This window comes from Lynx rufus, unplaced genomic scaffold (assembly GCF_022079265.1).
Source record: "Lynx rufus isolate CCGP_SWC_20201006 ecotype Redwood Valley unplaced genomic scaffold, mLynRuf1.p SCAF_43, whole genome shotgun sequence".
Lineage (NCBI taxonomy): Eukaryota > Metazoa > Chordata > Mammalia > Carnivora > Felidae > Lynx > Lynx rufus.
In genome coordinates this window covers 1,397,285-1,409,551 of record NW_025814860.1, presented here as the reverse complement: position 1 = coordinate 1,409,551, position 12,267 = coordinate 1,397,285, and the positions used below count along the sequence as shown (strand labels likewise).

General features: G+C 66.0%; 1 protein-coding gene across 1 annotated transcript in view; it reads right to left on the bottom strand.

Annotated features, from left to right (window-relative positions):
• Nucleotides 1-1,110: 1,110 nt before the first annotated feature.
• The window catches only part of LMF1 (lipase maturation factor 1), an 88,080-nt gene continuing 76,923 nt past the window's right edge, over nucleotides 1,111-12,267 (bottom strand). The window contains exons 7-11 of the mRNA XM_047097961.1: nucleotides 3,155-3,338; nucleotides 2,796-2,949; nucleotides 2,297-2,480; nucleotides 1,654-1,766; nucleotides 1,111-1,335 (exon numbers count right to left, since the gene is read on the bottom strand). Of these exons, the coding sequence (XP_046953917.1) occupies nucleotides 1,161-1,335; nucleotides 1,654-1,766; nucleotides 2,297-2,480; nucleotides 2,796-2,949; nucleotides 3,155-3,338 (810 nt within the window). The 3' untranslated portion in view covers nucleotides 1,111-1,160. The remainder of the gene's footprint in view (nucleotides 1,336-1,653; nucleotides 1,767-2,296; nucleotides 2,481-2,795; nucleotides 2,950-3,154; nucleotides 3,339-12,267) is intronic.

Here is a 12,267-nt window from a genome sequence, read left to right as displayed (position 1 = left end):
GCTCCCGGGACAGCCCCCTAGGAAGGGCTGCCCAGGCCACGGCGGGCTGGTGGGCAGCTCCGTGCGGCCGCCGCGGGCAGACTCGCTGGCTCCAGGCTCCTCGTCTGAGGCCGCGTCTGTCCTGAGCCAGACACAGGGAGCCTGTGTCCCCGCGAGCAGGAACACGGCCTCTCTGTTGGCACCTGGACCGGCTGGCCGCCCCCCCCCCCCCGGCGGGCTGTGTGTGTGGGGGGGCCCTCCACACAGACCCGCGCTTGTGCCCCCCTCGGCCGGGCCTCCTGCCTGAAGCACCTCGTTCCCGCCGGGACCCTCCCTGGGGTGGCCAGGCGCTCCGGACGGGTGCGGGGAGGGGAGGGGCAGCTAGGGCAGGGAGTCGGGCCACCTGATCGGCAGGGGCGCCGCCGTGGGGTGGGAGTCGTGTGTGCTCCCGGCTAACATCGGGCAGTAACGATGTGGGGCCGCAGTCCACGTCACGTGGCAGAGACCCCCAGAAGGACGCCTGGCAAGGAATAATCCACGTAGTTTAACTTGCGCCCGTCAGTCCTCGGAATTGCCGCCGTGGGCACTCCCAGGGCGGGGGTCAGGGAGCAGGAGGCTCCACGGTCACTCACGCGCCGGGGGGGTGGGAGGGGGCTCGCCTAGGGAGGAACAAAGGGCTTCTGTCTGTGCCTCTGGACCCTGGAGCTGGGGGAGGGGGAGGCGTGCAGGTTCTGAGAAGGGGGCAGGCACAAGGGGCGGGCAGGAGCCGTGGCGTCTCCCTCTCCCGGGCACCTCCTGGGCGTGGGGGCAGCACCAGGGGCTGCTAAGAATACAGGTCGGGAGTGGCAGCTTCCCTGTGGCCCCGCCAGGCACGTGATGGGGTTCGGGTGCCCCGGGGCCGGGGGCCTGTGTGGACCCAGCGCCCTGGTGCTGGTGGACACGGTGGGATCAGAGCGGTACTGGTGACCGGCAAGGGGACCGGGGGCGGGCTCTCCGCAGAGAACTCCATCTGTAAGGAAGGGGATGTGGTGGCCCAGGGACTGACTCTGGAGGCCAGCACGAGTCGCCCTGGGACCCCCTCCTCTGTGGGAGTGGGTGGCGGTTCCCCGGGCGCACGAGACCTCACCCAGGTAGCCGGGCCTTCCTGCTTTATTCCTCCGCGCACTGGCCCGGGACCGGCTCTACTCCAGCTCCGGGAGCGGCCAGTCCCGGGACCGGAAGTAGCCCTCCAGGTCTCGCAGGCTGAGTGGGGGGAAGTAGGGGCCGATCCTCTTCCGGACCCACCACCTGCCTGCCGCAGCGTGCCGGCCCCCCAGGCGGCTGAACTTGTACCTGTAGTGCTCTCCCCGGACCCACCTGCAAGGGAAGACTTGTGTCGGGCAGCCTGGCCCCCTGCCTGCCGAGCGGCTGCCCCTTGGAAGGAGAGGCTGCGGGGGTGGGGTGGGGGGGGGCAGGTGACCCCTGGAAAAGGAAGGGCTCGACACTCGGTGCCACACCCTGCCCTCTGACGCAGGCGAGCAGTGCCGATCAAGGTGGGGGGTCCAGAGCGTGGGGACGTTGGCACTCAGGCATGTTTTCAGGTGTTTGGGGCATGGCTGGGGGTGCCCGCATTTGTAGGAGCAGCGCTGAGAGAGTGCTGAGGGCACGCTGGGCTGTCCAGGAAAGGGTTCTTACCTGGGGGGGGCCCTGTCCTTGAAAGGGTTGAAGGCCAGTAGGGACAGAGCCTCTCTGTCGTTGGCCAGGAGCTTGCCTGCCAGGTGAATGATCCACTCGTTGTGCTCGTAGGTCTGGGGGTGAGAAAGGAGTGGGGTGCTGGCTGTGGGCACAGAGCCGGGCACGTGGGGGGCCCCCTGGATGGGCCAGAACCGTTAAGCCGTGGTCCCCGGGGCCCTCAGCTTGCTGCTTCCTCACCGCCCCCTCCCCCCAAGCGTGGTCGGGGTTAGTCTCTCCTGGGGGCCGGGCCCACCCTCCCACTTTCTCCGTCTGGGTTCCTCTCTGGAAGGGCTGCTCACTCCCTGCTCTTGGCCGTGGGGCAGGTGCCCGTGGACCGTTCCTCTCAGGGCCCAGCTCCCGTCATACTGTCCTGTCCTCGGACGGAGTGGGCACGGGCCTGTCAGTGTTGTCACCTGCCGGCCCCGGGGTCTCGTGTGAGGCGTCTTCCTGAGGCTGTCCTTGAGTGAACGAGGCCCCCGCTGACACCCTGACGCTGGCTTTCTCGGTCGCGTCCTCTCCCAGGGGGGCCGTGTGAGGCAAGGGCTCACCCCCACTAAGGGCGTCGTGGCCTTGGGAACGCGCCGGGAGCAGGAGAGGCCCTTACCTGGAAGGCCGCGAACCACATGAGCCAGTCCAGGCGGTAGTGGTACGGAGAGATGAGGCACGGCCGCCGCCCCGGGTCACCCGGCTTGCACTTGAACCCATAGTCCTCCCACACGGCATCCGGCGCGCTGGCGTTGGGGCTGGCCGTGCCCTGCAGGATGACCTCCGTGCGCTCCTTGGTGATGCTGTGCGGAGACCGAGGCGGGGGGCTTTGGGCGCACGATGGTGGCGGCTGCTGTGCCTCTGCCCCCGTGGCTTCTCTCCTGAGCAGACCCGGCTGAGACTGGGGTGTCCACGCCCCAGCTGATCTCGGAAGCAGGTCCTTCCCAGAGCTTTGAGTGGAACCCGGCCTCCGGGGCTGCCCGGTTCCCACCCACCTCCCCACGACCCTGCCCTAGACCGAGGCTGCCCCCTTGGAAGGTTGGGGTGGGTCTCCGTGAGGGACCTCGGGTCGCACGTGCGCACACGGCAGACGGGGCGAGGAGAGACCTCGCACGTACCTTCCGAAGGCGCCGTATGTGTTGACGATCCTCAGGGAGTTGAAGGAGGTGTTCATGACCTGCGTGGGACTCAGCAGGTTGAGGACCACGGGGACACTGAGCCAGGCCACCAGGATGCCTAGTGCCACGTGCACTGCCTGCCGCACCACGCAGCCTGGGGGGCGGGCAGGGAGGGGGATGGCGGCGTGAGCCTCACTCCAGGCCAGCTGCCCGCCAGGGAGGGGCGCCTGTGGGCTCACAGGAGCCGAGGGAAGGGCCTGGAGCAGCCTGGACGCCCGAGCCAGCGCGCTCTCTGATGGGCTGGTCGTTCCCATCCTGGGGACGAAGGGCTCCTGTCCACGGCGGGGGTGTCCACTCACCGTATCTGAGGGTGGGCCGGGCCCCTCGGGCCGCCTCTTCCTGCATCTTCCGGACTCGGTCCTTGAGGCCCCCAGGCCCGGAGGGAAACAAGAACCCCAGAGTGGCGTCATCGAAGCAGGCGACGCTGGGCACCATGGTCAGCCAGTTCAGGAAGCTCAGGTTCCCGCTGATGACGAGGACCACCTGGAGGGGGCGGGGCAGCACCTGAGCCCAGGGCAGGGGTGCTCATCGAGGACCTCGACCGTGGCACGCTCTGCCCGGGACGAGGCAGCCTAGCGTGGGTGGCCCTTGGAGAAACATGGGGTGTGCGAGGTCTGGACCCCTCTCCCTCATCAGGGTGTCCACGCCCCAGCTGATCTCGGAGGCGGGTTCTTCCCAGAGCTTTGAGCGGAACCCGGCCTCCGGGGCTGCCCGGTTCCCACCCACGGGACCGCCAGCTGGTCTCCTTGCGCTGTTTGATGCCATAGTTTGCGTCGGGGCAATTGCTGTGGTGACCGTCGACGAGTACAGGCCCGCGGCAGCCCCTGGGGACCTGTGCCCAAGTCACGCGGGAGGGGGACGAGGCTCTGGCTGCTTACCCGGAAGTTAGGGGTGGGGGGCGCCTGTGCGGCCACCCCATCCTCCGCAGCCAGCGGTCCCCGAGGCACGTCCTGAGTGACCACGTACAAGGCCGGCCGGGGCCCGGGGCGCCTGCTGGGATAGCGTGGCCGGCCTCCACTCGGGTTCGGCTTCAGTGGGGCTGGACCGCCGGCACGCTCTCAGCCTGAGCCGGGGCTGGCCCCCGTCCATCCCGAGAGGCTGGTTCTGCTGCAGGGTCTGGGGGGACCCGGGGTCTAGGAAGTCCAGATGTGCTTGGGGAGAAACCGCCACCGGCTTTACCACTTGTCTGCCGACTTCCCACTACCCAGGCTGTGGCAGTTTGCCGATAGGGCTCATCCCTAAAAGCGACTTAGCACCTTGGCTGTGAGAAGTAAGGTCACAGAGTCTCTGAGCCGACGGAGTGCCAACAGCCTGGGGTTTTCCCGCACACCCAGCCTGTTTCCCGGCGAGATGCTGGCTGTCACGGCTGCATCCCAGCCAGAAACGGGGAAAGTTCCTTCTGGCAGCTGCACGTGTTTAAGTTGTTTTAGTGACTTGAAAATCATCAGGCCCGATTACAGCCCTGTCAGTGGGCACTGGAGGGGGAGGGGTGGGGAGGCTGCTGGGCCCGCACCCCGTTCACGGACATGGGGCCGCGAATCCGGCCTCAGAGACCCACGCCGCCCTGGGCGCACGGCTCAGCCAGACGCGCCCGACCCGAGCGGGGAGGGTCCTGTGAGGCCGGTCCTCCAAGGAGGCGCCGATGCCCTGGGCTGCCGCTCCCTGGGGATGGACGGGTGCCCTCAGAGCGGCTCGGACTCGGGAACCCGGCAGGAGCAGGTGGCGAGGGCAGCAGCAGCCGTGAGCTTCTGGCAAACGTGCGTCCTTACTTTCTAAGTCCGTTCTCTTGACACAGATGATAAAGGCGTATAGTTCAGGCTCTTGACAAACGCTGACTCTCGTGTAAATCACCATAAAACCTAGAAAGTTCCACTCCAGATAGTCCCCTGGTGCCTGTGTCGTCCGCCCCCCCACCCTATGACCTGTGAGCTGACCTCTGCCTTCTGTCACTCTGCCTGTCCCCGAACGTGGCAGGCACGAAACCTCGGTGTCCCGAGACCCGCGGCCACCACGTGTGCAGTGGGGCTCGGGCGTGCGGGGCCCAGCAAAGCCCGCAGGGTCTCGGTGTGCCCCGCGGGAGCAGTGCTGGGGTGTCCCTGTGGGGCCTGTTAGACGTTCGTGCGTTCCAGTCGTTTCCAGCCAGCAGACTGCTTCTGTCGGGGTATCGGGTTGCAGTTGACATTTTCACAAAATTACAAGTGACTAGTTTTTTAGAGGCTTTACAAGCAGTGCTCTGTGTGTCCTGAGACACGTCCCGAGAGACGCTTGGTTACTCTGGGGCCACCCGGGTGTAAACGGCACGTGTTTAGTTGCGAATTAGCTTCTCGCATGTGGGGTGAGGCTGGGGACTCCTCTGCACCCAGACCCCGTTGTCGGCCGGCGGCCCCACTCGCACCCGGGACCTGCCCTGGGATGGCCGCGGCCCGCAAGTCTGGGGCCGGGGGGAAAGGGGGGGCAGGGAGGCAGGACGGGGCAGGAGTTGACACGTTCACAGGAGACGTGAGGATGGGAGTGGCCAGACGGACCTGCTCTAGGAGGGACTTTGAGAAAAAGAGGAAGCCAGAAAGCAGCAGACTCGGCCCAGAGGCGAGAAGAATCCGAGCCGGTCATCCGCACACGTGAGCAGACGGTCAGACCTCGGCAGCGACTACGGCCTGGACGAGCCAGTGGCCGTCACCAAGCCGAGCAGGCCGTCTCCCCGTGCAGCGACCTCACCGTGGGACGGCCCGGAGCGGGGCGTCGAGGTCAGGTCTCCCCGCGTGGCCCGTGGGCGCTGGGGGCCACTCTGCCTCTGCTCTTCTCTGTGGCGGGCGAGTCCCAGCTGACGCCCCAGCCCCTTACTTCCCGAGTTGTGGTTGCAGCCGGTCCTGGTGCTGGCGACTGGGGAGGAAGGTGGGGTCACAGCCGCCAGCCTCAGGAGGCTCTGGCAGGAGGAGCCGTGCTTCCAGCGAGTCTCAGCAGCTTTAAGGATGAGGGCACATCACGAGGTGGGACGTGAGAGGCAGGGACTCACGGCTCTCCCAGGAGGAATTCTTGGTTCCGAGCCCCTAGGTGATTTCTCCCCCGGGCCTTGGTCCCAGCTGGCAGGTGCCCTGGGCACACTGGGCTCCCCCCGCAGTGTGCCGCACACGGCATCCTGGTCCCCCTCCTCCAGGCGCCTGACCTCTGGTGCTGGTCTCCCTGGGCCCGGGGCCCCGGACGCTCTCCCAGCCGCATCAGCAGGTGACTCGAGGGGAAGCCGTGCCTCCTCTCTGCCGTCTTGGCCGTTGGCAGCTGCCTGCGTCTTCTGACAAAAGTCGTGTTTTCCGTGCCGTCGACTGGGGGTCCGCTCTGTCGGGACCCCGCGGGGCTGGCGGGCTCGGTGCAGCTCCGGGGCCGCGGTGCCAGCGGAAGCTCCCTCCGCTGCTCCCTATGGCTCGGCTGCCGCCGAGACGGTGAGCCCTGCCTTCTCCCCCCCACCGCACTGGGGTGCGTTCCCAAAGTCCTCTCTGGCCCAGGCAGGACACCGGGGCCCACCTGGGGTGGCTAGGTGGGGCGTTTGCACCCCTGCCCTGCAGAGCCCGGCAGCCGCCCTCTCACTGCTGGCCGCCAGCACCCACCTCTGCCTACAGACACGGCGCTGACCCTCGTAGTGCCCGGGGACATGGCCCAGGGGCTCCCCTCCAGGCGTAATTGGTGGAACCTGCACAGGTACCGAGGCACAGTCTCCCCTCTGGCCCCTCACGGCCGTCTCTGAGATCCCAGAGAAACCCAGTCCAAAGCTGCTAATCTTAAAGGAGCCTCACTGGCAGAGAACGTTGACGTTCTCCAGTGTGTCAAGGAGAATAAAAACACCAGGGGAAAGGCAGGGGGATTCTGCTGAGATCTGAGTGGTGCTTCAGAAGGCAACTTGACAAACCCTCGAGGGAAGGGAGACGGGCTGAGCAGCATCGGGGGCTTCCTGCTGGACTTTCCAGAAACCCCCCAAAGGGGAAGGAGACCCGTGTGTCAGAGTGAAAGGGGGCCGGGACACCCCAGTGGAGCAAGGCACAGGCTCACGGGGCTCTGGCGGGCTCTCGTGTCCCAGGCTGAATTAGCAGTAAAGATCGTGTAAGCGTTTAGACTGAAAGATGTCAAACACGCGGCAGGACAGGTGGCGTGTGGAGTGGCAGGCTGGAGTCGGAGTGGCACGGGGCTCGCCCACTCACCACGTCGGAACAGAGGTTGGGGGAGCAGGGTGGTCGCACGGTTTCTCGACAGCACTTGGCACGTGGGAGGCAGATCACCAGGGCGCAGCCATGGGGTCTGGCCCCAGAGCTGAGAACTGGGCAGAACCACGTGGCCCGCTGTCCTCCCCGAGTTCCCTCTGTAAACACCCAGACCAAGGACGGGGACGCCCCGTCCTGTCTGCCTCCCCGGAACAATCCGATCGCACGCCCTTCCTCCTGTCTCCACCGAGTAGAGCCTGACGGGGACGGGCTGAGGCAGAGGAATGGTAGCTGGCATCCCGCCACGGCCTCCTCATCCTGGAAAAGTGGGGTCAGCCTCTGGGGCCCAAGGCCACAGCCGTCCTGCCTTATCATCGCTCGGCAGCCCCAGTGGCATCTGGGCGACGGGCTTCTCCGGGCTAAGGGCCCGAGGGGCGGATATAGTGCGGCAGCGGGACGGCGGGGACAGAGCAGGTGAGGCGGCGGTCCCGCAAGCCATGGCGGCCAGTGCCGCGGCACGGCTCCGGCCTCTGCTCTCCCCGGAGGCACTTGGGCGGCCTCAGCACAGGGAGGGAACCCCAGGAGCGCAAGCCTGACTCCGGGGAGGTCGAGGTGTCGGGCGCTCGCCACACGAGCGCTGCAGGGATGGCCCGGGTGCCCTCGGGCCTGCCGCCACTGAGTCACGCGGGGAAAAGAAGCCAGGCGCCGAGCAGAGACCCTGGCGAGGCGCAGGCCCTGTGAGGGCCAGACCAGCCTCGCAGCGAAGGGTATGTCCCACCTGCCCGGGACGGAGAAACGGACCCGTGAACAGTTAGCCGCTCGTCAGGAGAGAGAACTCAGCACCGAGAGGACGCTCACTAGCACGGCCCGTGGTGGCCGGCGTCCGGTCACCTCTGCAGACACGCTGCCACCCCTGGGATGGAATGGGAGTAGGATCACATGAGAAAATCTGCAACGGGGAGGTAAGAGCGTTGAAGCAGCTACTGTGGGTAAAGTAAGGAATTGATGAGAAAACGTCGTCATGATTAGGAGAACTAGGAAAACTACGTAAAAGAACCAAACGCACTTTGAGAGTTTAAGAGGTCACATGAGAGATGGAGAATTTACCGCAAGGACTTCGGACCAACGGACACGATAAAAGTCCGCCGAACTGCTGGAACAGAGCAGGGGCCGCCTTGTGAACTGAGGCCCAGACCACCACCGACCAAAGTGCAGCCCCCAGGGGCTCGGGTCTGTCACACCCGGGGAGGTGTGGCAGTAAGAATATCAGGAAGGCAGGTGCAAACATTCTAATTTGACGACAGTGCTGAGCGCACAGGTGAGAGGAGCCCGAGGAAACACAGGCGCGCTTCGCTTGTGGGAGCCTCACCAGCAGGCTCACGACGCGAGCAGGAGCCGGGGTTGCAGCGGTGCGAGTCCATAGTGGAGACCCCTGGGCGTCGTGTGTCGGGCTCAAACGCCCACGTGACAGAGCAGTCCTGGAAGGTGGCCGGAGTCCAGAGCCGGCCGCGGCCTGTCGGAGCACCGTTCCAGCAGCACAGCTCCCGGGAGACCTGGGTCTGTGCCCTGGGGGGGGGGGGGGGGGGGGGGGGGCAGAGTCCGCAACGGCCATACGTGCGTGAATTATTAAATATGTCTTAAATTTCCTTAAAGGAGAATCGTTCGGGCAACAAACGACCCTGGACCGTGGCGTGCCTGCCGAAGGGAGGGCTGCTGGCCCGCAGTGGCGACGGGCCGCCGGCCGCAGCTGCAGTGCCCGGGGTGGGAAACCTGCGGGTGGCTGCCGGGGGTGTGACGGACCCTGCTCTTCCCGCTTCTGTGCCAGATCGCCGGTGTTTTCCACTTGAGTGCCATCAAGAGGCTTTGCTGGCCACTCCCTCGCCGTGCCCTAACCTGAGGCTTCCTGGAGGGGCAGACGGCTCAGGCCACGGGGGCCCACAACCCCATCCGCCCAGAGTGAACTGGGGTTTGGTGGCCACGCCCGGGCAGACCCTCCCTCCCCAGCTGCTCAGCACAGGCCGGGCCATCTCCTGTGGGGCCCTCGCTCCTGCTGCAGACTCCCCGAAGAGGGGGACGTTTGCAGCCAGCTGCCCCCTCGCGTGTGATCCCCAGAGGCCCCGAGGCCTTGCCTGAGGCTTGAGACGCCGGCCGCCTTCTGAGGCTCGCTGGTGCCCCTGTGTGGCACCGTTAACTTTGGCAGCTGGGGGCTCTGAGTCTGCATCTGGGGACACGGGTCCTGTCAGCCCAGACCCGGTCCTCTGCCTGGTGACCAGCGTCTCCAGCCACATGTGAGAACAGGGGCTGCGTGGGACCTGCCCCGGGGAGGGCCACTGCTGAACAGCTTGCGGGGAACCAAGCGGCTCCGCTGCGGGTCACGGTCGGTGGCCAGCCATCCCACCCCTGGCGCCACCTCCTGGCCCTTGGGCTCCCAGCCCACCCCCGCCTTTGGAGTCGGGATGGGGCGTGGGGAGGCTCTGCCCTGATGCTTCCCCATGGGCCACCCCCCTCCCGCGCAGGCCATGGAGAGGAGGAAATGTCAGGAAGAGGCCCACAAGTCCATTATCCAGAATGTTCCGGCCCCACAGGCTTCTGACAATTTTGTCTGGGTCAGAGCTGGGGAGGATGTGCTGAAAGGCTGGCAACAGGCCCAAAGTGACCAGAGGCCTGGCTGTCCCTTGGTTCCTATCTTGGTGGGTCTGAGTAGGGCAGTGGCACAAACCTGTTTCTCACCTACCTGTGCCCCCCCCCCCCGCCCCGTGCTGGTCACCCTCCTGGGAGCCCACCTGGGGTGTCCTGACCCGGAGAGCTAGGGTGCCACAGAGCGCGACGTTGGGTATGAAGTCTGCTTCTGACAAAGCAGCAGGAGCCCTGAGGCTGCAGAAACGCACGATCCTGGCTCACTCCCCTCGTCCCTCCTCCCATCCATCGGGATGGTTACTTTTAATAAGAAAAAGGGAATTTGGCGTACGTGGCCCCAGTGTGCTGAGGGGACACCGCTGCTGCAGCCTCTCCTAAGGGACAGTGAACGGATCACACTGTGTTCACGGCGGCAGCAGAGCCTGAAACATGCCTGCAGGTCACCTTGTGGGCTGCGGGAGACCAGACCTGGGCCGGCAGCCCCGCGTGCTGCCCCCCCGGGGGCCAGAGGGAAGCCCCGGAGAACACTCAGGATGCTGAGCCGTGCGCATGGGATCCTGGGCTCAGGAGACGCTGAGCAGGCGGTCCGCTGATGCAACAGACATCAAAGGAAAGGGGTTTCTGGAACTCCCGTGCCGGGCTCTCAGCTCCCAGTCTCAGAGAGGACACCCGTGCTTGTAGGTGACTTGCTGTGGCCAGGACCCCAACTCTGGCTCAGGGGCTGGGGGAGGCAGCTCTCTGCGCCCGCATCCCTGGTGAAGGCCCCCAGTGTGACACGTTCCCGATTCTGCCCAAAGTCCTAGAGACCGGAAGGAGCAGGACACCGTGGGAGGCGGAAGAGACGGGTGTGGGGTGAACGACTGGTCTCTGTACTGACCAGGAGCCACTTGCGTGGCAAACCCCCACTCCCACGCTAGGAGGGGTGCCCCCCTGCCAGGGTCTCTCCCTGAGGCTTGAGGTGGCAGAATGGGGGGGGGTCCGGGACCGCGCAGTTCAGCTCTCCTGTCGCCTCTCACGTGCACCTCTCCAAGGAGACAGCGGACCGGTGGCGTTGCAGAACCCTCCGGAACAGCTGTGTAAACTGAGCGTGGGAGGAGGTGAGCATGCTCACATCCTCAACCCTTCCCCGAAGGAATGAACGGAAACAAACAGAACCAGAGACGCCCCTCAGTGTGTCGGGTGCAGAAACGGGAGCGTGGCCCCCGTCAGGACAACGCGGAAACCTTCGGGTGGGCGTGCCCACAGCGTACCGCTCGCTGGGGTGACCGGCACACCCGCTCCTGCCCCGAGACTGCGCCCTGCGGCCCCCCAGCCTGAGACCCCACGCTGCCTAGGAGGGGGCCGGACACGTCGCGGCTGGACCAGCTGGCCATCCATCCTCCCTGCTCCAAGGAGCTGGGGCCCGGCCCCGTGGGGACATCAGACCGTGCCTCGGAGGAGAGCCGCCGTGCTAGCGTTATGCTGCCTTGTCTGGCGCACGGCATGGCACTAGAAGGGGGGACACTGGGGACCTGCCCGGACTACAAGCAGAAGGGCTGGTCTTGTAGAATAATGCCCAGAACTGCAGGTCGGGAAGGTCCGGCCCTGGCCTCCCCTGCCCCGCGTTCCTGCGCCATCGCCGTGTGCCGTTACGCATGCAGGCGGCAGAGCCGAGAACAGGGTCGAGACCGGCCACGTGGCCTGAGACCCTCTGCTTGCAGTGGAGACGCTGGTGCCCCAGGCCAGGACTCGGACTTGCGGCCCGGCCGGGTCCGGCAAGCTGGCGCCGGTCCTGACGCAGGACTCCCGCCAAGCACTCCGTGAACGGACAAGGGCACTTCGAGGGCCCTGGTTCTGCGGGCAAGTGAGGATCTCTCAAATCCCGCTCTCAAGGCACCAAAGCCCCTCCGTCCGTTCTACTAGCGCAAACCTCCCACCCTCATCCGGTCAAGTAACGGGACAGTGTGCTTTCCTCTTCCACTCGTCAAACCCTGGCTTCGGGGTTTTGGAGAGAAAGCAGTAGGTGCAAGCTGGTCTCGCGGGCCCAGGCAGGTTTACAGCCTGGAGAGGGTCCCGTGGTCCACAGCCCGGAAGAGCAGCCGAGGCGGTGGCTAATTAAGGCCCCACAACGCCGAGCGGTTCTCCGGCACCATGGTAACCCTGACGCCAAGCGGGCTGTGCTGGCCAGGGTCCTCTGAGTCGCCTTGGAATGGGGAGGGGGAAGGTCTCCTGTGGGAGGGGACAGGGGAGCCCACGGGCCGGGCATCCTTGGACAGCGGAGGAGGGTCCAGCACGAGGTGGCGCCCACACTGGCGGACGCTCTCAGGGATGCCCCAGCCTCTGCCCGAGGCCGCCTCCTGCTGACTTGGGGCCGTGGGACCACGGGGCTCAAGTGCGCGTGGGCAGGCGTGACGCGCAGCGCCCCTGCCGGCCTGGGCGCGTCCCTCATCAGAGGGTGGGGGAGCGGGGGTCACGGGCCCGGCCACGCTCACTGTGACCGCGGTGTCACATGAATGCAACAAGTTCACGGACAAGGGGACCCTCCGCACTCAGCTTTTCTGTAAGTCCAAAACCATTCTAAAAAAGCGTATTAATTAAAAAAGCAGAGC